This window comes from Gobio gobio (assembly GCF_949357685.1).
Source record: "Gobio gobio genome assembly, chromosome: 24".
In the NCBI taxonomy this organism is placed as follows: Eukaryota; Metazoa; Chordata; class Actinopteri; order Cypriniformes; family Gobionidae; genus Gobio; species Gobio gobio.
In genome coordinates this window covers 28571762-28596750 of record NC_137120.1, presented here as the reverse complement: position 1 = coordinate 28596750, position 24989 = coordinate 28571762, and the positions used below count along the sequence as shown (strand labels likewise).

The window sequence follows — 24989 nt, the reverse complement described above, 5'->3', positions numbered from 1 at the left end:
TGACAGCGCCCAATTCTCAGCCGCTATAGCAACGGACGCATCCCGTTGTTTTGCACATGCTTGCTTGCAGTCTTCCGACTTTATTTTGTAGTAAGTAACAAAATGCTTTGGGGAAATGTATCGCAGTAAAAGTATAGATTTTATTGAAGAAATGTAGTGGAGTAAAAGTAAACCTTAACAGAAATATAAAAACTCAAGTAAAGTACAGATTCTCCCAAGAAATAATCAAGTTCTGTAACAACGTATTATTACTTTGTTACATTACACCTCTGGTCATGGGCGGCTGAGGCTCATTGATATGGAGCGAAGGCTGGCCTGTGTGTTCCGATCAAACAGACGGGTGCGTGTGCGTCGCTTACCTGGGGAACACATGGCACCAGGATGCACTATGGGAAGAAGGCAAGCCGGCTGAGGCAGTGTGATGCTTTGTGCAATGTTCTGCTGGGAAACCTTGGGTCCTGCATCCATGTGGGTGTTACTTTGACACATACCACCTACCTAAGCATTGTTGCAGACCATGTACACACTTTCATGGAAACGGTATTCCCTGGTGGCTGTGTCCTCTTTCAGCATGATAATGCGCCCTGCCACAAAGCAAAAATGGTTCAGGAATGGTTTGAGGAGCACGAGTTTGAGGTGTTGACTTTGCCTCCAAATTCCCCAGATCTCAATCCAATCGAGCATCTGTGGGATGTGCTGAACAAACAAGTCCGATCCATGGAGGCCCACCTCGCACATTACAGGAAATAAAGGATCTGCTGCTAATATATTGGTGACAGATACCACAGCACACCTTCAGGGGTCTAGTGGAGTCCATGCCTCGACGGGTCAGGGCTGTTTTGGCAGCAAAACACAATATTAGGAAGGTGGTCACCCTCATGTCGCTCCAAACCCATAAGACTTTCGTTCATCTTCGGAACACAAATGAAGATCTTTTTGATGAAATCTGAGAGATTTCTGTCCCTCCTTTGACAGCTACACAACTGACACTTTGATGCTTCAAAAAGTTAATATAGAGGTCGTAAAACTATTCCAAATTAATTGAGCGATTTAGTCAACATTTTCTGAAGACACGATCACTTTTGAATTGAATTCAGGCTTTTATTCATATTTAAACACTGATCAGCGAACATAAACTGAAGCTCAACCGAACCTGCTTGCGCGCGTATAACAAACCTCTAGCAGAAGCTCAAACGTGCTGCGTAACACGAGAATGAACCTCATTGGTTCCTGTTGAAGCTCAAACGTGCTGCATAACACAAGAGAATGAACCTCATTGGTTCTTGTTGAAGCGCAAACGTGCTGCATAACACAAGAGAATGAACCTCATTGGTTCTTGTTGAAGCGCAAACGTGCTGCATAACACTAGAGAATGAACCTCATTGGTTCTTGTTGAAGCGCAAACGTGCTGCATAACACTAGAGAATGAACCTCATTGGTTCTTGCATGTCAAGCAAACATGCTTGAGCTTCCGTTTACCAGAACTGATGTGCGAGTTGATGAATGTTTATGAATTAAAGCCTAAATTCAATCTGGTCATCATATAAAGCGATCACGTCTCTTCAGAAAATTTTGACTAAACTGCTCAATTCCTATGGATAAGTTTTAAGATCTCATAACTGTTTTGAAGAGTCAAAGTGGTAGTTGTGTGGACTGTCAATGGAGGGACAGAAATCTCTCAGATTTCATCAAAAAGATCTTCATTTGTGTTCCGAAGAAGAACGAAAGTCTTACGGTTTCGGAACAACATGAGGGTGAGTAAATTATGACAGATTTTTTTTTTTTTGGGGGGGGGGGGGGGGGGGGGACTATCCCTTTAAGTACAGTGTACTTAAAAAAAAAGTGAAAGGTGAACACACTGCTCATCTTCCTTTGACAATAATGAGTATGGAGTTCAGGCCATTAAACTTTACAATATAAGCAATAAATAATTCCAAGTTTCTTTTTGTTTCAAAGACACCGAGCTATAGAACCATTTTTGGTCCTGTTTAGTGCTTCAATATTTAAAATTGAATTCTTCATCCTTGGGGTTTTCAAAACATTTATTGTTGACAAAATAACCATAAGCTGGATAACTGATGCCGTTGTTTAAAAAAGTGACAAGAACACTTTGGTTAATTCATAAGGATTAGTGGGTAAAAAAAATCAATTGCCTTTTTCTTGCAAATGGCAATGTGGCATCTTTTGTGAAAAACCGAGATTAGGGAGCAGCATTAAATCACTTGTCATAAAATGGGGCAAAGACAGAAGAAGAAGAAAACAAGGATAACCGAAATATTTAAGAAACAAACATTTCTTGTGTCGGTTCTGTGTAATGAATTTTACAGAATGACACACTGCCACCCTATGGATTCAAAACGACACTTCTTTCAGATAAAAAACATCTAACTTTGAAGCACAAGGTATTTAGCCGATACAAAACACACTGGTGAAGATGGACAAATCACTGTAGTTTGTAATTTACTGATACATACTTTTTAGTGTACATGTCTGCATGAGGCAATAAATCGTTCTATAATTTAGGAATTGGGTTTCTGAGCCACCATGGCCCCCTAGAGGAAAACAAGTTGTGTCTCATAATGTCCAAAGATCAAGAAAGGCTGGTAGAAAAGTATTCAGGCGACCCGTGAAGGGCGGAGACTACAGACGGTGCTTTTTTTTCGTCATACAAATGTGGTTCCGGTTTAAAGGTACGCATGTGTTTTGGACTTTGTATGATAATGTATAACAACTATTTTATGTAAAACCGGTAACTGTCATTGAATGGTCTTCTATTTACAGGGCGGCGCGTGCCGTTTTACACTCCACGATGTTTACGAGAGGCTGTTTATACAAATCCAAACAGGTTTATCGGATTCTAAGGTCATTATGAGGACAATTAGTATTAGATTATATATTTTAACAGAATTCTATACACATTAAATTAAGATTTTAATAAACACCGCCATTGTTTTTGTCCGTTCTGGACGGTACAAGTTATCCTTATACTTTAACAGACAAACGCGCTGTGTTTGGGGTCTTTAAGTGTTTAAATCCTTGATCAGATTACAGTCTAGCTGTGAGATCCGGTTTACTTGTTTCGTCTGAGATCTAACGTTAGACAACGGTTGTTCGAACATGACTGACTTAAACTGCCAGTCTAATTCTCTTGTATCTGCACTAACTGCGTTTGCTTTCCTTATATCTTCAACATGTCTTTTTTACAGACCAGTGATTATAACAAGGTCATCGCGTGTGTTAAGCTCAGTCTGTTGTCGTGTTGATTTCTCTCAGTTTGAACTAAATTCATGTCGTTTATCTAGAATGGGGAACTTCACGTCGTCTGCGCCTGGGTTGTCGAGCTCAGGGTGTAACCAGTATGTCCAGGTAAGGTTTGTTTTGTTTTGTTTCAATTAAAGGAAATTCTGTCTTAATTACTCACTCATTTCGTCCCGAAATCTTATGACTGTCTTTTCTTATGTGGAACAACAAAATTCCACGCATCCCAGATCATTCAGATTTGTGAATGAATCATTTAGAGCTGCTTTTCTGAACCGGATCAATTGATTCATTGAAAATGTCGGAGTAATGTGAATAACAACTTAAAGGGATAGTCCACCCCAAAATGAAAATTCTGTCATTAATTAATCACCCTCATCATTCCAAACCCGTAAGACCTTTGTTCATCTTCTGAACACAAATTAAGATATTTTTTATGAAATCCGAGAGCTCTCTGACCCCTTCATAGACAGCAATTTAATTACCACTTTCAATGTCCAGAAAGGTAGTAAAAACATAGTTAAAATAGTCCACGTGACTCCAGTGGTTCAACCTTAATTTAGTGAAGTGGCGAGAATACTTTTTGTGTGCAAAAACAAACAAAAATAATGACTTTATTCAATTCGTTCTGGCCTGTGCCTTTCTCCTTTGCGGTTTACGTTGTATCCCGTTGTGCTCACGTGAACAGCAATGGCTGCCATAGGAGACTGGCACAGGCTAGAATTAAATTTTTGTTTGTTTTTGTGCACGAAAAGTTTTCTTGTCACTTCATAAAGAGAAAGTCCACCCAAAAATGAAAATGTTGTCATCATTAACTATGTTTCCATCCAAAGTTGTGAATTTAACTTATGCGCAAAATTGGAATATCGCATAAAACATTTGCAAATAAATCACTGTTTCCATCCAGTGAGTCGAAGATAATAAAATCATCACTTCCTGGTAAATTGCTGCCAAATATCAATAAGAAGAGTAGGAGAAGCCACTGTATATAATAATTATCACATTTAATAAATGACTCGCGTCTCAGAGCAAGCAGATGAAACGCATTCAGCTCATTATTTTGCTTTCGAATGCAGTCGTGTAAGATAGTTCTGGGAGAGAAAGCCTGAACCACTTTGACAAAAGACTTGCTTAGGCATTTCGGAACAACCAAAACAGCATTTCAGATACTTTGCAAAAAGATCGTTCCGCTGGTTAGTGGTTAGTCTAGTAATGTCTTCTTATTGCACATCGTAAATGTGTTTTTCTTATCGGATAAAAAAAATGTATCCGACTCAAACGTGCGCATATGTTTTATGCAAATTTTTAGAATTTATGCGCATCTTGCCGTTTCCATCCAGCAGTTTTTTTTACGTGATATGACAAAATGTGGATGAGAATAGTAGGGCTGGGTATCGATTCAGATGTTCAAGCTCTCAAAACGATTTAATTTCAATTCTGGAAGTGATGTAAGGAAGGTGACCTTTCCAAATCCATTTGTCCTTCCTATGAGAAGTATCGCGAGTGCTTGGAGTATATCAAATAGAATTCAATTCACATTTATTGGTATAGCGCTTTTCACAATACATATCGTCTCAAAGCAGCTTCACAGAAAATGTATGCATTGTAATTTAGAGTGATTTGTTATCAGAGGAGACTTTGTCCAAATTATGGATTTCAGAAAATATACAATCACACAGTTAGCTAACAATGTATTAATAAACAATGTAATGATTTAAGGCAGAAACAAAATGGGCTCATTGAAGTAAAATAGAACAAGGCATCGGTTTACTGCCAGGTATTTGTTGTGTCGTGTCGCGCTGCATCCAGTGTAGAATGAGTTCTATTGTCTTTTGTCGGATCGCGCCGCTCCCTATTGACTTCAATTGTCCTACCAACATGTGTTGTATATATATGGGATGCACAATTAATCAAAATGAAAACCGAAATCAATATGGCTAGGCTAGGTGAGATTTTCAAATCACAAAGGCTGCAATTTAATTAAATTATGATATAAATTATGAGCAGCTCATAATCTGGTGTTTTCAGGGTTTCGAAGCGGCTCAGGTCACAGTAAATGCTGCTCCACAATGTTAATGTGCATTTGGGAACACAACAATTACAAAATGATAATCTCTAATGCGCATTCACGTGGCAACGTTATCTCTCATGTCAACACGTATGCATCGTGGTGCTCTCGTGAACACACGTTGGAGATGAACATTTTGTATATTATGTTTGTTTCGTAAAATTGAGGTTAAACCACTGGAGTCCCATGGATTACTTTAATGATGTCTTTACTAGGTTTCTGGGCCTTGAAATTGGTAGTCAATGGAGGGACGGAAATCTCTCGGATTTTATTAAAAAGATCTTCATTTGTGTTCCGAAGATGAACGGAAGTCGGGTTTGGAATGGCATGAAGGGGATTAATTAATAACAGAATTTACATTTTTGGGTGAACTATCCCCTCCTTGCAGTTTTCTGACAAATTAAAGCTCAATGGCTTATAGGGATGGGCGATGTCTTATCGTTTGCGATATACCGGTAAAAATTCTCCCCACGATAAGAATTTGACTTCCCGCGATAATAACGATAAAGCCTAGCTGATAGCGCGACCCATCCGCACCGTGCCAACGCTGGCCGTCTCTTGATGCTTAAAGCGTTTACTTTATGATGGCTGCGGTGGCTGCGTTCGTCAATTTGTATAGCTGAACGGGGGTTGGAGAGAGAATTTTCTTGTGGGCTCACTCGGTGCCCTAAGCGCCGCGCAATGGGAGCGGCGGCACTGAATCCGCATCTCACGTGCAGAGCGAAAACAACTATGGCGGAAGCTGCGGAAGAGTTCATAACTAAACGAGGGGCTACCTGAGGGCAATCTGAACCTGTACATACAGATGTATTTTCACTCGCTGAGCACTTGGAATGAGCAATTAAGAGATTCGCTCTGTCTCGATCGATCGGTAAAGCATACTATTTCAGTTCATCTCAATGAATGCGCAGTGTATTTGACGCACATTAAACACTAGTGTGAGGGCCGGCGACTGAGAGTGCTCAGTGTTTCACACACACTCAAAGAGAGAGCGAGAGAGTCTTATACCACACAGAATTGACGTGCTACATGTAAACAATATCCTTTGTTGTGTTTTCCTGTAAAATAATGGCGTTTATTTGGAATTATTCAGCCTTTCGTGAACAGGAAGAAACAAATGCACAAACGGGAATCTCATTGGCTGGCGTGCACCTATTACGGTGCCTGTTTTGATTTCAGCAAATCAGTTTGAATGAGCGCTGACAACGTGATTAATATTCATGAACTCAGAAGCTCATTATTCCTTAGTGCAGTTTATTTGTATTAGTAGAAGAATTTGTGGTATTATTAACTCAAATTACTGAAGTTCTATCATTAAATCATTATTTTCAACTTTTTTGTAATCTGAAGACATTTTTGGGATAATTACTTTTGCTGTTTCTGCTATTTTTACCACTGTTTGCACCATGAGTGTATGAATAAATACAGAATCGGTTTACATGTAAAACTTGTCATTGATTTTAATTATTATTGTTTGTATTGTGTGATGTTTTTCAGCACAGTTGCACTATTTAAACATTACCTGCACCTTTACAGAAGACAATTATATCTGCAACTTTTCCGTTTCTGAAAAGGCTGGTGTGAAATTTTACATAAAAAAAAATTAATTAATTATATATATATATATATATATATATATATATATATATATATATATATATATATATATATATATATATATATATATATATATATATATATAATATTATTATTATTATTTTTATTTTTTTTAAATGTATTATAGGAGCCTATTTGATGACATGTACGTTTTACTTTAGATCATTGTTTGTTTTTCTGAAACTCGCAAGAATGCATGCAGCTTTCACTTGTATCCAAAAACATGGGGAATGATACTACATTTATCGTCATTGATATCGTTATCGCAATAAATACTAGAAAATATCGGGATACATTTTTAAGTCCATATCGCCCATCCCTAATGGCTTAACGTTTGAATATGAAGAAATTAAAACCGCCATATCACTGTTAAGTTATTTTAATTTCTCAAATACTTTTGAAATATTGTTATATTATAAAGTCATATTAATATATAATCACAACTTTTTGGGCCAAAATGTGCAGCCCTATAAACAAGCAAAGCAAACCTGGAGATTTTTCCCCCCACATTTTAAATTGCATTAGCAATTGTTTATGCTGCGTTCACACCAAACGCGAATAGAGCGTCAAAATCGTGTCTAGTTGGACCCTTGAACATTTTGAATCCATTTGCACGTCCACAGCGAAATTGGACGCGCGTATAAATCGAGTGTTTGAAGCGAAATAGACGCGCGTTCAAGGTGCTCCAGGAGAAAAATGTCATAAAACACCTCTGCCTCTTTTCATTTTCATTAAAAATATATATTATACATTAATAGCCATACAGGGACTGGCCGAGGAAAGGCTGCTCTCGCCGGGGTTAATGAGCGCTGAGTGCCCAGTGATCGCCTGGATCTCACAACTCCAAAGAAACAGGATTATTTTTTTTAAATAGGCGCTCTCTTTATAAATAAACCGCAGATTTGAGCTTTAAACAACTACCTTCTCACCTGAAAAAGTCTTAAAACTACATTTTGTGACACAGTAGTATTTTTTAATTATGCAGGGTTTCTCATCACGTCACTTTACCACGTGACAGCAGCAAGCAGGCTCGTGATTGGTTGACGCGGCGCGAATTGTTGCAAAGTTCAAAATGTTCAACTCGGGCGTCAGACGCGAACTGGACGCGCGAATGAGGCGGAATCGCGTCCATCGGAATCGTAGGACCTTCAGACACGCGTCAACGCACCTTTCCATTGACTTCTGACGCTCTATTCGCGTTTGGTGTGAACCCAGCATTAGAATCCCACTAAATATATGTCCTATGCCTTGAATACATTTTTATTCATTATTGATTTATTAATCTTTTCTTTACAGGATGTTGTGTCCACTAACTGTGTTGTAATATTCTCCAAAACCACATGTCCCTACTGTAAGATGGCAAAGAATGTCTTTAATGAGATCGGAGCTACATATAAAGTTGTCGAATTGGATGAGCACAACGATGGCCGACATCTCCAAGAGACCTTAGCACAAATGACAGGTGCCAGAACAGTAAGTCCTGTCATTTGTCTATATTTACAACACCGTTTCCATTCCTGGATGCTGATTATATACACCGATCAGGCATAACATTATGACCTAATATTGTGTTGGTCCCCCTTTTGCTGGCAAACCAGCCCTGACCCATCGAGGCATGGACTCCACTAGACCCCCGAAGGTGTGCTGTGGTATCTGGCACCAAGATGTTAGCAGCAGATCCTCTGTGCCCCCTGTTGGCGCTTCCGGCGATGGACAGGGGTCAGCATGGGCACCCTGACTGGTCTGCGGCTATGCAGCCCAATACACAACAAACTGTGATGCACTGTGTATTCTGACACCTTTCTATCAGAACCAGCATTAACTTCTTGAGCAATTAGAGCTACAGTAGCTCGTCTGTTTGATCGCAGTCTTTGCTCCCCACGTGCATCAATGACCCTGTCGCCAGTTCACCACTGTTCCTTCCTTGGACCACTTTTGATAGATACTGACCACTGCAGACCGGGAACACCCCACAAGAGCTGCAGTTTTGGAGATGCTTTGTCGTCTAGCCATCACAATTTGGCTTGCGCTTCCCCATTTTTCCTGCTTCTAACACATCAACTTTGAGGACAAAATCATATTTATGTCATAGTGTTATGCCTGACCGGTGTTTATAGGTAGATATATTGTTTTTATCAAGATCATATTGTTGACAATAGTCCTTTAACTCTTTCAGGTGCCAAGAGTCTTTATTAATGGCCAGTGCATTGGAGGGGGCTCAGATACAAAACAGCTCCATCAGCAAGGGAAACTTCTGCCTCTTATTGAACAATGCCGTCCGTGCTGTTTGAATACCAGCCCTGAGGGCTCAGGCAATGGTCAATATCAACCTAATCAGTCATAATGTTTTGTCATATGTATTTATACTTGTTGTCACCCTTGAACAGCCCAAATACTGGTTATGTATTTGTGTTTTAAAATGTATGCTGCTGTAACTGCCTTATTTAATGACGTTTAGTATTGTTATTATGCTTTTTTTTTTGTTATAAATTTTTTTCTGGACTTTTTTTTATTTTGACTTGAGTTACATAAACTCAGTATTCATTTATGTACAGTATACATGTATTTTAAATGAAGTATTGATGTTTTGTTTTTGTTTTATTCAAAGAAATGTTAATTTGTTTGTTGTTGTAAGCACACACAAACACCCAATGGATTGAAATAAAATCTTATTTAACACCGTAAACTAATTATTGTCGACTAATTCTGTATGAATATCAACATTCTAATATCTTTATGAATTGACTAAAACGTCAACCCCTTCCCAGCAAACACAAACGTTTTCCCATTTTTGGGGTGGAACCAAATAAGAACATTCTGGGAATATTCTCTTATTGGTCCTTTTTTGTAACCTAAAGAGAACATTCCCAGAATGTTGCCTGCAGGTTATTTTTGTGTTTTGTATAGCTAACCTAAACAGAACGTTTAATTTTAGATTTTAATATGTATAACCATGTAAACTTATTAAAACGTTGCAGATGATAGGCTACCATCCTACAGAGATTAGTGTAATGCTGAAATAATGTAATTCATAAACAAAGTACTATATTTGTCAGAATTACATGTCTGAAGTTTACTAGTCTGAAAGCCCTGTAATAGGCTATCTCAGCATATGCATTCATTTATCGTGTTAAGATGACACAAAGTGGAGTTTATTAACATTTAATGCACTATATTTGTTCGACGACGGAAATTTCCTTTCAAAATCACTTTTGGAAAGAAAGGGGCTAAGAACGACTCGAAAACACTCCTAGACACATGGAGGCAGAAGCGTGCGCCGCACATGTTGAAGGCACCGCATGAAGTAGAAGAATGACGCATGTCGAAAGGAATGCCGGGAAAACTACTGTATGTGTGAATGAGTCTCGTTAGCCTCGTTTAACCGTTACACGAGAACAATTTTCTGTTTGCAATAAGATATATACTTTTAGAAATGGCGGGAAGCGCTGGGGAATGGTGTCTTATGGAGAGCGACCCGGGAGTTTTCACAGAGCTGATAAAGGGCTTTGGTGAGCACTCAATATTTTCTTACATTAGCGGTGCGTGTAAGTGCGCTAGGTTTGCTTCAGTTCAGTGATTTTGGTCACCCAATGTGAATTGGTTATTATAGGGTGTGACTGCCAGCCTGCCATGTGGTTTAAATCCACATAATCATATTCTTTGAATGGCAGTGCTGCACTATTACACTTGTTAATGAAAGCAGAATGACAGCTGCATCACATTTTTGCAGCTTAACTTGAGTCTAATGTCAGTGGTCATGAATCAAAAAGTAGTGAGCAGCCTACCTAAGCTAGATGGCATTTTTGTTCCGAACAATCGATTCATATTTTTGTTGGCAATATTGGATGTGTACGAACATTTGAATTCAATGTAGCTAGGCACTTTCCGAACATTTGATTAATATTTCTTTGGGCATCATATTGTGTTCGAACATTTGACTCTGTATATTTGAGCATCATTCACATGTTCTGAGTATGATTCGATTAATCTTTTCATGGGTGTTAAAGGGATAGTTCACCCAAAAATGACAATTATGTCATCATTTACTCACCCTCAAGTTGTTCCAAACCTGTATACATTTCTTTGTTCTGTTGAACACAAAGGAAGATAATTTGAAAAATATTGGTTATGTGCAATGTGTTTGGGCATGTTCTGAGCATGATTCGATTTATTTGTTTGTGGGCGTTAGGTTGCATTCGAACATTTGACGCATTATATTTGGGCATCAGTTGCACGTTCCAAACATTCGATTCATATTTTTGTGGGCATCATAATGTGTTCGAACATTTGACTCCGTATATTTGAGCATCATTCGCATGTTCTGAGTATGATTCGATTCATCTTTATTGCAGGTGTTAAAGGGATAGTTCACCCAAAAATGACAATTGCGTCGTCATTTACCTCAAGTTGTTCCAAATATTTCTTTGTTCTGTTAAACACAAAGGAAGAAATTTGGAAAAATGTTTCCAAAGAATGTTTTGTGTTTAATATTGGTTATATTCCATGTGTTTCAGTGTATTTGCACATTCTGAATTCTCCATTAGTATTTTTTTGGGGCGTTATTGGTTGTGTACGTCCATTTAAGTATACATAGATGAGCCAAAACATTATGACCACCTGCCTTGTATGTTGTTGGTCCTCCACGTGCTGCCAAAACAGTGCCGACCCTTGGAGATATGGACTCTACAAGAGCCCTGAAGGTGTCCTGTGGTCTCTGGCACCAAGATGTTAGCTGCAGATCCTGTCCTTTAGGTTGTGAGGTGGAGCCGCCGTGGATCGAACGTGTTGGTCCAGCACATCCCACACATGCTCAATTGGATTGAGATCTTGGGAATTTGGAGACCAGATCAACACCTTGAACTGTTCATCATGTTCTTCAAACCATTCCTAAACAATGTGTACAGTGTGGCCGGGTGCGTTATCCTGCTGAAAGAGCCGCTTTCATGAAAGGCTTGGTCTGCAACAATGTTTATGTTGGTGGCACGTGTCAAATTGATGTCTACACGAATGGCCGGACACAGGGTTTCCCAGAAGAACATTGCCCAGGGGCCTCATTTATAAAACTTTGCGTAGGATTTGCGTCAGAAGTGGCGTACGGATGAATCATAGGACTTGCGTACGCACAGAAATATTCGGATTTATAAAACCGTGCGCACGCACATCCTATGCAGTTTTCCCTTAATAAATCACAGTCAATTCTAAATGTACTGCAGCTTTTGCGGCTTCATGTCACGCCCATAGTTGCCCATAAATAGTCCGTGAAACGCCCACAAGTTAATATTCATCGATTGCGAAACCATGGCAAATACAGAGAGGAAATCAAAAAAACGTAACTTCACTCAATGTGAAGTAGAAATTATCGTTGGCGAGATGGAAAAGAGGAGAACAATTTTGTTTGGAGGGCACAGTGTGGGCATTACTAATGCCAAAAAGGCACTTGAGGTGCAAAAGGTTGCAGACGCCGTAAATGCTGTAGCCTCACAACCTCGGACCGTGGCCGGAAAAAAAAAGACATGGTCGGACATCAAAGTCGAGGCAAAAAAGCGTCTAGCGCTCCATTGCCAGAGTGTGTCTGCCACGGGTGGGGGAGAGGGGACACCGGAGCTGACCCCTCTTGATGAGAGACTGGCGGCAATTATTGGGGAATCCCTATTAATCCCTATCCCTATTATCCAGGGCTCTACGCTAACATTTTTCTTGAGGAGCACAGTCCAAAATATAGGAGCACTTTCTGATCAATAACACGCATTCCAATTATAACTTTCCCAGGATAATCTTTGTCCCTTTAAATTAATGTCCAGGGGCATTTTTACCATTATAAGAGCAATGTTTTCTAATCTTATTAAATGTATGCATCATCTTTTGGCAATTTCTTCAATTAAAATAGAAATGTTGTTTTTAAAATGTTAATTTAAACAATAAATTCAGTTAGAGCAATAAGACACAACCAGACTGTTACCAATCAAATTAAATCAGCATCAAAAGATCAATCTTTGCACTGTAGAAGTGCCACAGCAGCTCTATCTGAAGTGCTGTTTAGACACATTTACATAGATTTAATGCAGCTCATGGGTGGATAATGTTGTATGAATGTTTTAAATATAACTTTTTGAATTTAGAAATAGGCTATGCACAAGTTAAACTGAAACTTAGTTAAAAGCTTTATATTTTAAATAAAAAGTCCATGCAAAGTATAAATAAAAATAAAACCGCCAGTAGGTGGCGTCAAGTCTTATGTGCGAGTCGTTCATTCAATCGTTCAAACGCAGATTCATTCGAATCAAACCGCTTGGAGATGCGCAACGTTCTGGTGTAGTTTCCCGAAATAGACAGTATTGTGCCTAAAACGTTGTTAATTAATATCAACTTGTCTATTGGACTTTTGTACAAGATCACGTCAATACTCGGAGCAATAGCTGTCCGTAACTTTATGCGCTCTGGCGCTTAATAAACAGAACTGCATGCGTCTCGCGGAAGAACACTGCAGCCGGATCTACTTCTCTCTGTTTGTGTCTATGGCGAGTCACACAGGGACTGTGCTCCTCCGCAGCGCTGCGACCCAAACTGGAATTGAATAGTCAGAATATAAACACTTATTATATGTGTACCGTAGTGATTCAGGGTAAGATAAAAACACGGTTTGGTAAATGGATTCATGATGTACTCACTCATATGCATCTAGTCATTTGTATGGACTGCAGCTGATACAGATTAAATCAAGCACTCATACTGGGGCGTTTTAAAATGATTTTTTATTAATTCATTTTTGGTGGCATTTTTGCCCCAAGCCCATGTTAATTTCCGACCTGGTTTATGATAATCCAAATGTAGTATTTCTAGTTAATTTTGGTTGCAAGGAAACATCAGCGCGAGGCGTCTGGTAAGCGCGCATGGCTGCGTCACACACGTTTCACCTGGTAAACAATCTGTGAAGTGTAGTCCGTCGCACACGTTTTTTGCTCATGCTCTGCTGACAAAAGGCATGAAAAGCAGTTGATTGCAGCACGAAACGCAACAGTTGCTCAGTCAGTCAGTGTTGATGCACTTTGGCAGTTGTAGTTTTTATTCCGATTGTATTATACATCTATTCATGAGAATCGATCGGGTCACTCGCACCGGTGCGCCTAAATATTTTTTCACAGTCGCACGCAGTCATTTTCAGGGGCAAATGCGCCCAAAATGGGCGCTATGTAGAGCCCTGTTATCTACGTGGAAATGGGAAATAGTTCAGTGCAAATGTAATTTCTTGCAGGTTTTCTGAATGGTTGAGACATATGTCATATGTTATTTTATCGAAAATAAAACAAACTAAAGGCATTTGCATGAATACCATGATTCCGTAGCTGATGAAGAAATTTTTACTAAAACAACTTTCCCCAGTGGACAATTAATACATCTATTTATCTATTTATCTATATATCTCCCTAATTATCTATCTATCTGTCTATCTAATTCAGTGGTGTCCAACCCTGCTCCTAGAGAGCTACCGTCCAGCAGATTTCAGTTCCAACCCTGCTCCAACACACCTGTCTGTAATTATCTATCACCCTGAACACCATGATTAGCTGGTTCAGGTGTGTTTGATTGAGGTTGGAGCTAAAATCTGCAGGGTGGTAGCTCTCCAGGACCAGGGTTGGACACCCCTGATCTAATTGCATCTCTCCTCCGCCAGACGGACACATTGACGAGAATATCAGTTTTGTACATTATTTCGTTCTGTTTACCATATTATTTATGAGGATGAATTGCATGACATGCCAATATTGTTGCAGAACATATTTCACTTTTTTTTTTTTTTTTGCATTTCTGTTGTAATTTTCGTTTGATTTTGTTTGTTTTACACTGCAGATCGATCAAACGGGTGTTCGTGTAGGCTGTTAATTGTAATACTTGCTTTGTGAAGTCTTCAAGTTATTTATGAGAGGCAGTATTGCCATTTCTTTTACACAACGGTCTACAGTTTCACACACTTTCACGTGTTTCTTCCATCTGCCGACGGTGTCGCCATTTCTCATTTCACCCGTGTTTGTGCGTACGCCTGGGTCAGAGCTTGCGTGAAGGACCTCACATTTTCCCGTCAAATTTGCTTTTTATAAATACCAATTATTGTGTAGAGAGTGGCGTACGCCTTCTTTTGTGCGTACGCAACGTTTATAAATGAGGCCCCAGAGCATCACGCTCCCTTCACTGGCGTCATTCGACAGTTCATCCTGGTGCCATTACTTCCTCATATAAACTGCGTACACGAACGGGAACTCATCAAGTGGACTCATCAGAGCAGACAACCTTCTTCTACTGCTCTGACGCTCGTGTGCCCATTGTAGGTGTTTTCAGCAGTGGGCAGTGATCATCATAGGCACTCTGATTGGTCTCCAGCTACACTGCCCCATATGCAGCAGAGTGCGATGACACATTCTTCCCATAAACTATTATTTAAATTTTGTTATGCCACAGTAGACCTTCTGTTGGCTTGGACCAGATTGGAGTCTCGATGAGCCTTGGCCGCCCACACCCTGTTGCCGGTTTGTCATAATGTTTTGGCTCATCTGTGTATCTGAACATTTACACGTTCTGAACACTCTATTCATATTTTTATGAACATTATAGGTGCATTCAAGCATTTGATTCTAAATTTTGGCATCAGTTGCACATTCTGGAACATTAATGTTCGATCTTGTTGGATGTATTCAAACATTTGTTTCATTGTATATGGGCATCATTTGCAAATTCCAAACATTTAATTCATCTTTATGTGTGCATCATAGGTGCGTGCTCGAAAATGTATTAGCATTTTTAGCCTTTATTTGCATCTAATCAATGTTTTGTTGGCATTCTACTCTATGTTCCCCCAGCATGTTTGGGCATTCGAGACATTATTTTTTATCATCATTAGTACGTTCAATTGAAATGTTTTGGACCATTATTGGTTCTATCATCATTGGTGCACATTTAAACAAAAAAATTGGAATATATGGGTATCATTTGTGTATTTTGGCCCTGTTTACACCTGGTATTAAAGGGTTAGTTCACCCAAAAATGAAAATTCTGTCATTAATTACTTACCCTCATGTCGTTCGACACCCGTCAGACCTCCGTTCATCTTCGGAACAGAAATGAAGATATTTTAGTTGAAATCTGATACCTCTGAAAGGTCTCCATTGACACAATGGCACGGTTCACTCTCAAGACCCTTAAAAGGTACTAAAGACGTCGTTACAAAGTCCATCTCACTACAGTGGTTCTACAATAACTTTATGAATCGGTGACAATAGTTTTTGTGCGCAGAAAAACCTTAAATAACGACTTACATAGTGATGACGATTTCAAAACACGGCCTCATGAAGCTTCGAAGCGTTATGAATCAGCGAGTCGATTCAGAGGTTTGAATCGCCAAATTTCAGCAGTTTGGCGGTTTGACACGCGATCCGAATCATCATTCGGCTCATTGATTCATAATGCTTCGAAGCTTCATGATGCCGTGTTTTGAAATCGTCATCACTATGTAAGACGTTATTTAGGGTTTTTTTGCGCACAAAAACTATTGTCGCCGATTCATAAAGTTATTTTAGAACCACTGTAGGATGGACTTTGTAACGACGTCTTTAGTGCCTTTTTAAGGGTCTTGAGAGTGAACCGTGCCATTGTGTCAATGGAGGCCTTTCAGAGCCATCAGATTTCAACTAAAATATCTTCATTTCTGTTCCGAAGATGAACGGAGGTCTGACGGGTGTCGAACGACTGAGGGTAAGTAATTAAAAACAGAATTTTCATTTTTGGGTGAACTAACCCTTTAAGATGTGTTTTGGTCAATTGTATCGCAAGTGGACGCTGCTTAATACAGGTGTAAATGCCGGGACTAAAACGTTTTGAGCTTGTCCACTTTCAACCACTTCCAGAAGTATTCGAAAACGCATTCGGCCAGGTTGCTTTCAAAGTGCAAATGTTCATGTGGTCAAATGCGTTTAAACAGCCACAAAAGGCCGCCTACTGACTTAATGCCTTATGGGAAGCGCGCTATCCAGACGGGATTTAAACTTTGTCGGCTGAAGACCCAAGTTTGGTTTGAAAAAAATGTTCTCTTACAATTCCTGATTTCTAACACACACTTACGGCATTCGGCTGGTCTTGCAGCTATCATATTTTAACAATCCGAGTAGGGCTGTGCAATTAATCGAATTTCGATTTCGATTTCGATTTTGCCTCCCAACGATCACCAAAATAGTACAATCGAGAAAAAACGATTATTTTGCCTTGCGTTCTGAATGAAACGCGCATGCGCTCATCCGCCCCTCCCGAAGCCACAATCTCTCTCAGATCGGGAGTCTCGTGTGCATATCATCCGCTGGAATTTAAAAACTCTGCGCGAGTAAAGATGGCAGAAGGAGGGCAGTTACAGCAGCGTTTGGTGAGCAAAAAAGGCAAAACCAACTCCGTTGTCTGGGAACAGTTTGGCTTCGAGGAATCAGACGACGAGCAAAAACATGTTACGTGCAAGATTTGCTACAAGTAGTGTCTGCAACGCAAGAGAACACCACGAATTTGTTTAACCACTTGAAAATTAAACAGAGTGACCTATGACAATCTAATAAAGAAACAAAAACTGACGAGAGCAGGGGTGCCGTGTAAACGTCCTTTTTCCCCCTCATATTTTTCAAATAATTCTCTCTTTGTAAACTTTGTGCAATGCATGCGAGTGCTGCCATATGTTAGAATATGACCAGTCGTTTTCACCGTCGTCACCCGGGTTTAGTGCCAGAAGACGCGAATGAGAAGCCGCGCGCTGTGAGAAAATGTATCTATCTGATAATGTATCATCCGAGAGCGCGCACACGTCTCTCAGCGCGCAAATATTGAGTTCTCTTTCAAGTCTTGCTCTTGAACGGACAAACTCACACAAAACGTATGTCAACATGTCCATCTTGATGAGTATCCTAGCAGACATAGTCTGTATATGCCTTAAGTGAACTTTATACAGTCGAGAAAGACGACGCATATCCGATCCGGATTGAATAGCTTTTGTAAGTTTAATAGGATTAATCTTTAATTTATGCACTCAAATATGCAATGTTATTTTACATTTGAGACATTTCTGTACCTGAAAACTAATGTTAGACGTACCTGAAAAGCATATCTAGCCGAACCATATTGTTTATCTTATTTATTTGTGATTATCATTTTTACGTGAATACTTTTATACTTTGATTTGAATATATGTTATATTATTTATTTTAATAGTTCAAAAAGTACAACAAATGTTACAATTTCAATTGAATTGTTGAAAGGTGTATTTTTAATAAATACAACACATTCCCAAAGTCATGTGAAATAATCGTGTTACATAATCGTGATTTCAATATTGACCAAAATAATCGTGATTATGATTTTTTCCATAATCGAGCAGCCCTAAATCCGAGTGCACGGTCTGAAGCGCATGGTTGCCGGTGAACTTAGGGCATGTCTGAATCAACTTTTGCTAGTTTAACGCCGGGAAAAACGGTTGGCGTGCCAGGTGCATGGTCCAAAAGGGTTGTCACTAGTCTCTTAATGAGTTTGGGTGTGTTTTGGGCGTAACGCGTAAATTAGGCTTTGGCGGGACAAATTTGTTTTGGCGGCCGCCAAAAAATGTTCAATGCAGGAAAAACCCTGCTAGTTCATATGTACATTTGTGTGAGCTTATTTCATCCATTAGATCAAAAGATCTGAAAAGCCCAGACAATTACCCACCCATAAACCCTCCCCTCGAAGAAATCAGGACAGAAGTGGTTGAAAGTGGACAAAAGAGACGGATTAAAACACCCGGTGTAAACGGGAATGTGTCTCCCTCGTCTACTTGTGATTTGATCAAAACGCATACTAGGGGTCGACCGATATGGATTTTTTAGTGCCGATGCCGATAGCGATTTCTTTTCATCAGCCTTAGCCGATGACCGATACGGGCTGCCAATTTTCTTGAGCCGATATTTGAAGACGATACTGCTTTTGCTCCCTTAATTTACAACATAAAAATGACACAATGATCAGGATGATGACAATTTAAAATTTACAATTAAAAAAAAGGAACATTAATTGAACTAAAAAAAACAATATTTAACAAATAGTAAAAACAGGTGAGGTAGAACAAGAAAAAAAAAAGTGTTCAGTGGTGAAAATAAATTCAGAAAATAAATATTTAAGCATAAATAAAATAATTACACTATTGCACACAGTATCAACAAGCAAGCAGCATAATAAAGTGCACACTGACTGTACTATACTTAATTTTAAAACTATTTACAACCTAGTCATTTAATGGTTACACTCTAAAAAATGCTGGGTTAAAAATAACCCAAGTTGGGTTGAATATGGACTAACTCAGCAATTGGGTTGTTTTGACCCAGCGGTTGGGTTAAATGTTTGCTTAAAACAACCCATTTGATGGGTTAGTCCATTTTCAACCCAACTTGGGTTATCTTTAACCCAGCATTTTTTAGAGTGTAGGTGCACTTAACTTAATCTCTTGCAGAGCAACACCAGCGGTAATTCAGGAAAAAAATCTCCCAATGCTCCACGTGAAACTTCAGTCTTTCGACCTTTTACCATCGTGTCAATTCTCAATTGATTTTGATTAATATGCGTGAGGGAGGGAGAGCAAGAGAGTTTGAAGACGGTGAGAGCTGCCCTGTGGACGCCTGTCTGTAAATAATGCAGCGGAAAAAAATATCGGCGAACGCAGCAGCCTTGTATCGGCTGACGCCGATACGCGTAAGAATCGCAAATATCGGCCCGATATATTGGCCGGCCGATATATCGGTCTAACACTAACGCATACCAGGTGTAAACAGGATTTTTTTTTTCAGCATTATTGATGTCTTCGAATGTCGTATGACACTGATTTCTGTTTTCGTTAGGATGCAAAGGTGCACAGGTGGAAGAGATATGGAGCATGGAGCCAGAAAACTTTGAAAATCTCAAGTAAGCAATAGCAATAACTATTATTATTATTATTATTATTATTATATGCAGACAGTGCTCTTCCAGTGTTCTAACTGCAATTGAATCATTTCAGGCCCGTTCATGGTCTGATTTTCCTCTTTAAGTGGCAACCGGGTGAGGAGCCAGCGGGGTCTATTGTTCAAGACTCAAGGCTGGATCAGATCTTCTTTGCCAAGCAGGTGAACAATTTGGTGAACATTTACTAAAATCCAGCAGTCTGTTACCAAACAAAAAAAGGATGTTTGGACATTTATGTGTGTGGGCGTGCTGTTTCAGGTCATCAATAATGCCTGCGCGACCCAAGCCATCGTCAGCGTGTTGTTAAACTGCACACATCCTGATATGCTCCTCGGGGACACGCTGACAGAATTTAAAGAGTTTTCACTCAGTTTTGATGCTGCAGTAAGTTGGCGCAGGTTTCCTTTTTTTTCTTTTTCTGGGTATTTTCCATTATTATTGTTTATGAAAGCTTTTAAGACTTTTTCTTTCTCAAGATGAAGGGTCTTGCTCTCAGTAACTCTGAAGTTATTCGACAAGTTCACAACAGCTTCGCCAGGTTGGGGTTTTTTGTTCTTATAAAACTTTTTTTTTTTCTCTTTTACTAAATGTTAGATGATCTGCATAATTCTTTTTTTTCCTGTAGACAGCAGATGTTTGAGTTTGACGCAAAGTCGACGGCTAAAGAAGAGGATGCTTTTCACTTTGTGAGCTACGTTCCTGTTAACGGACGACTGTACGAGTTGGACGGACTTCGTGAAGGACCAATAGACCTAGGTAGATGGATTCGACAGTCTGTGAATTATTTATTTTGTTCAGTTGGTTCATGTTCTTAAATGATTTTTCACTTTCTCAGGTGTGTGTAACCAGGATGATTGGATCAGTGCTGTACGGCCTGTCATTGAGAAACGAATACAGAAGTAGGTGATTTCTTTCGAGTCGATGGTATTTCTACAGAGCTGTTTTTAAAAAAAATCTTTTTGTTTTTAGGTACAGTGAGGGAGAGATTCGATTCAACTTGATGGCCATTGTTTCGGACCGCAAGATGATTTATGAAAAGAAGATCGACGAACTACAGACTCAGCTCACAGAAGTAAGATGTTCTGACTGTGTTAAATGAATGACAGAATGTTGGCGGCTGCTTAAGGAAGTTACCTCTGTTCACAGGAAGAGCCGATGGACACTGACCAGAGTGGAAATCATCTCAGCTCCATCCAGTCAGAGATCGCCAAGTATCAGCTCCTGATTGATGAAGAGAACCTAAAACTTAAAAGATACAAAGTATGTACATGGTTTTGCCCTCAATGAGCTTTTAAAAAGTTCCTTTTAATAACTAAGAATATTATTAATATAAAACCTTTCTTTATTGTAATGAAATTTCCACAAACATTCTTTAAAAGTTTAACTTAAATACATCACTTTACTTTGTAATAGTACACTCTAAAAAATGCTGGGTTAAAAACAACCCAAGTTGGGTTGAAAATGGACTAACTCAGCAATTGGGTTGTTTTAATGTAAATGTTTGCTTAAAACAATCCAATAGTTGGGTTAAAACACCACAATTGCTGAGTTAGTCCATTTTCAACCCAACTTGGGTTGTTTTTAACCCAGCATTTTTTAGAGTGTATAAGTGTCATATTGTTTTTTTTTTTAAATGTTAATTTTATTAATTAATTTTTTTGTAACATTTTATAAAAAAAAAAATTTTTTAAATATCAAATATAAATTTTTTTTGCCTGTTGGTTTCCACATTGGCTCTTTAAAAACTATAATCATAGTGCACTACTTTATTGTGAAAATAATAATAATTCATATTATTATTATCGTCTAATTCATCCTTTCAAATGTTAATTTTGTTCCTAATTAATATGTTATAAAATATGAAATTTAAACTTTTAATTTATTGTTATTAATAATTTTTATTAATTAATTATTATTTTTAATAATTGTTATATCACTTTACTGTATAATGATGATGATAAGGCTGATAAAATTATTATTTTATTATTATTAAGGTTTTCAAAGTTAATTTTATTAATAAGTAACATATGTAATCAAATATTACCTTTCTTTTATTATTGTTTTCCTTCACTGGCTCTTTAAACGAAATTATTTTATGTAATAAAATAAATGCAGATTACTTTATTATAAATATAATACACCTATTATTATTATTATTATTATTATTAATAATAATATTTTCCTATTTGAATTTTAATTTTTTAATAAGTTACGTTATAAAATATCACTTTACTGTATAATGATACTATATTATTATTATTATTATTAATCATAATGTTTTTTCCTGACTTATAATTTTAAAGTTAATATTATTAGTAAGTAATATGTCATAAAATATCACAGTATTATTATTGTTGTTGTTTTCCTCACTGGCTCTTTAAAAATGTATTTGTTATAAAATAGAAAATGCACTTTTCAATAATAATAATAATAATTATTATTATTATGATTATTATTTTCCTTATTGGTTCTTAATTTAACTCATGATATGAAATATTAATTTGCTGTATAATATAATGATGGTGGTAATAAATTATTATAATTATTAATGGTTTTCCTCATTTATCCTTCAAAGTTAATTTTATTAATAAGTAATGTTATAAAATATAACTTCTTTTATTATTTGTATTATTATTGTTGTTTTTTGTTTCATTGGCTCTTAAAAAACGAATGCATGTTATGAAATATAAAATACACTTTACTTTATTGTAGTATAATAATAATCATAATTATTCCCCTAATTCATCCTTTCAAATATAAAATTTGTTTATAAGTAATATATATTATAAAATATAAAATCACTTTTCTAGTATTATTATTATTATTCCTCATTGGTTTTTCATTTAACTGTAATAAAATCACTTTACTGTAAAATAATTTATTTTTAAGGTTTTTTATTTATCCTTTCAAGAGTTAATTGTATTAGTTAGTGATATGTTATAAAATAACTTTTTATAAAAAAAAATTATAAATGTTGAAATGTTGAAATTAAAATGTTTTTTTGTGTGCGTTTTTTTTAAAGGTTGAGAACATTAGACGGAAGCACAACTACCTACCCTTTATTATGGAGTTACTGAAGACATTGGCCGAATATCAGCAGCTGATACCACTGGTGGAAAAGGTAAGTGCAGTCAGAGCCGTGTGTGTGAAGCGAATCTCATCACACCACTCGAGGGCGCTGCTGATGCATTATTTCCACTTTGCCTTTGAGCTTGCAGTGTTTTGCTCTCTTGGTAATATGACTGCATGAAACCATGCGCAAGTTAGTGAAATTTGAACGGTATTATGCTAAGATTAAAAATTTAACACCTAAGTAAAAAGCTTTATATAGTCCTGCAGTAATAGCACCCATTTAGTGACCTGGCACATTTGCGTTTATTGACCCACTGCAGTGTTGGAAATACTGCTTAACAATATACTATGCAAATTCAAAATACTAGGAATTGTAAATTTAGATTCAGTGTATTAGAATGAAAATGTCTTTTTCTTTCTTCCTCTGTTTCTCCAGGCAAAAGAAAAACAAAGTGCCAAAAAAATACAAGAAGCCAAGTAGCCCCACATTGTCAGACCCCCTTTAATGTTATGCCACGGAATCACTTGATGTGCTGTTGTCTTCTGTGTCCCATAAGAGGAGCACCTGGAAGTGAAGTCAAGCGTTGTGCTTGATGTCATTTCCGTCATGTCTGCATGCATGCGAAGAGATGTTGAAATAATGTCTTATTTTCATATAAATTTCATTTGTTCATTAATAGTGTTGTTTCATGTTTTGTTCTTATTAGAGCACGGTTCAATTACTGTAAAATACTGTACAATAAAGCACTAATCTGTTATTTTTGTGTTATAATGAACATAATTAGAATGGGACAATTTTATTTAAATGATACACATGTGAAAAATATCTTAGTTTTTTCATAAATCTGCAGTAATAACACATGGAAAACGTCTTCCTCTCTATTAGGCAAAAGCAAACAGTGTCATGTTTTCGAAGAATTAGGTTGCTTTACATGGCAGTTTCGTGTTTCTCATGATAGTAAATGGAGCTGGTCTTTGTCCTGATGTTTCCTGTCATCTGGGATGTTTAATTTGGGAATATGACGCAGACTCGCATGGGCAGACACTGCGGTCAGGCTTGTTACAACTGTGTTGAAACTGCATCTTTATTTGCATGCCGTTCCTCAAAAATATCACGCTAGCTTATGACATTTTTTTTTTATAATACTGGTAGAAGTTTTTTTTGCTTACTTTGACTTTCAAAAATGAAACTACTAGAAATATTAAGAAATATTCACTGGTGGAGTAATGGGTATTGTAAGGGGTAATTTGATTTATAATCTTATTTTAGTATTACTATTAAAGTATTAATATTTTGAATAGAGCGCAACAGTCGGGTTCCCATGGAAGCTTGTTTCCGCCACAGAATAAAAAATAAAAAAAAGGTAATTGCAACCTTTTTATCTCACAATTCTGACTTTTTTCTCACAATTGCGAGTTATAAAGTTAGAATTGTGAGAGGAAAAACTCTTTTAAAAACATTTTTAATTTTCATTTTTAGTGATAGTATTTGCTTCTGTGGAAGAGGTTAGCCTACATTTATTTCAAATTAGTTTTTAAAAATATTTTTTAACAGCAGGTGGTGAAAAACTACATTACCCATGATGCTGTGCAGAAAATTCACCAATCAGAAAATAGCTCTTTAGCCCCACCCACTCCCATGAAGCGCTGAAAATAAAAGAATCAATGATTAGGTCTCCCTACGCTCTCAAAATACTTACATATTTCAATATATTTGCAATAAATTTTTATAAAATGAGTAAATATGAGTGACTTTATATGACTTTAAATGAGTAGTTTTATATTTTGTTTTCAATTTGATTATGCTGTTCACAATGCATCATGGGATTGTAGTTCTTTCTATATAAAGTCCTAGCCTGACAAGCCAGACCCACATCAAGATGTTGGGTCTGGAAACTCACCATTGACAGGGCTCAATCCGAGGGGCGGGATAAACGATTGTCTTTCAAATTCCCTCTGCACGCAATTGGATAGCGCCATGAGC

General features: G+C 37.6%; 2 protein-coding genes across 6 annotated transcripts; both read left to right on the top strand.

Annotated features, from left to right (window-relative positions):
• Positions 1-2638: 2638 nt before the first annotated feature.
• Positions 2639-9631, top strand: glrx2 (glutaredoxin 2). Of its 5 annotated transcripts, XM_079808528.1 has the most exons (5): positions 2666-2690; positions 2782-2862; positions 3303-3366; positions 8240-8416; positions 9120-9626. In XM_079808528.1, exons 2-5 carry the CDS (start codon positions 2810-2812, stop codon positions 9285-9287), a joined length of 462 nt encoding a protein of 153 aa, XP_079664654.1. In that variant the 5' UTR covers positions 2666-2690; positions 2782-2809; the 3' UTR covers positions 9288-9626. The 5 variants fall into 5 exon arrangements, with proteins under 5 accessions (XP_079664653.1, XP_079664654.1, XP_079664652.1 ...); XM_079808527.1 differs by lacking the exon at positions 2782-2862 and having other exon boundaries at positions 2639-2690; XM_079808526.1 differs by lacking the exon at positions 2666-2690 and having other exon boundaries at positions 2697-2862.
• Positions 9632-10244: 613 nt separating this feature from the next.
• Positions 10245-23986, top strand: uchl5 (ubiquitin carboxyl-terminal hydrolase L5). Its single transcript, XM_079808518.1, has 11 exons — positions 10245-10452; positions 19831-19894; positions 19989-20094; positions 20192-20317; positions 20410-20471; positions 20559-20689; positions 20769-20832; positions 20903-21005; positions 21080-21193; positions 22956-23054; positions 23442-23986. The coding sequence occupies exons 1-11, from the start codon at positions 10377-10379 to the stop codon at positions 23484-23486; spliced, it is 990 nt and encodes a 329-aa protein (XP_079664644.1). The 5' UTR covers positions 10245-10376; the 3' UTR covers positions 23487-23986.
• The last annotated feature ends 1003 nt before the right edge of the window (positions 23987-24989 follow it).

What these genes read in the sequence shown, in the direction of transcription:
- uchl5 (XM_079808518.1), top strand. Translation starts at nt 10,377, where the DNA reads ATGGCGGGAAGCGCTGGGGAATGGTGTCTTATGGAGAGCGACCCGGGA. An exon ending in AGATCTTCTTTGCCAAGCAG is followed by an intron (nt 20,095 to 20,191) that starts GTGAACAATTTG and finishes GTGCTGTTTCAG; the next exon opens with GTCATCAATAATGCCTGCGC. An exon ending in ATTGAGAAACGAATACAGAA is followed by an intron (nt 20,833 to 20,902) that starts GTAGGTGATTTC and finishes TTTTGTTTTTAG; the next exon opens with GTACAGTGAGGGAGAGATTC.
- glrx2 (XM_079808524.1), top strand. Translation starts at nt 3,118, where the DNA reads ATGACTGACTTAAACTGCCAGTCTAATTCTCTTGTATCTGCACTAACT. An exon ending in GGTGTAACCAGTATGTCCAG is followed by an intron (nt 3,367 to 8,239) that starts GTAAGGTTTGTT and finishes TTTTCTTTACAG; the next exon opens with GATGTTGTGTCCACTAACTG. An exon ending in AAATGACAGGTGCCAGAACA is followed by an intron (nt 8,417 to 9,119) that starts GTAAGTCCTGTC and finishes TAACTCTTTCAG; the next exon opens with GTGCCAAGAGTCTTTATTAA.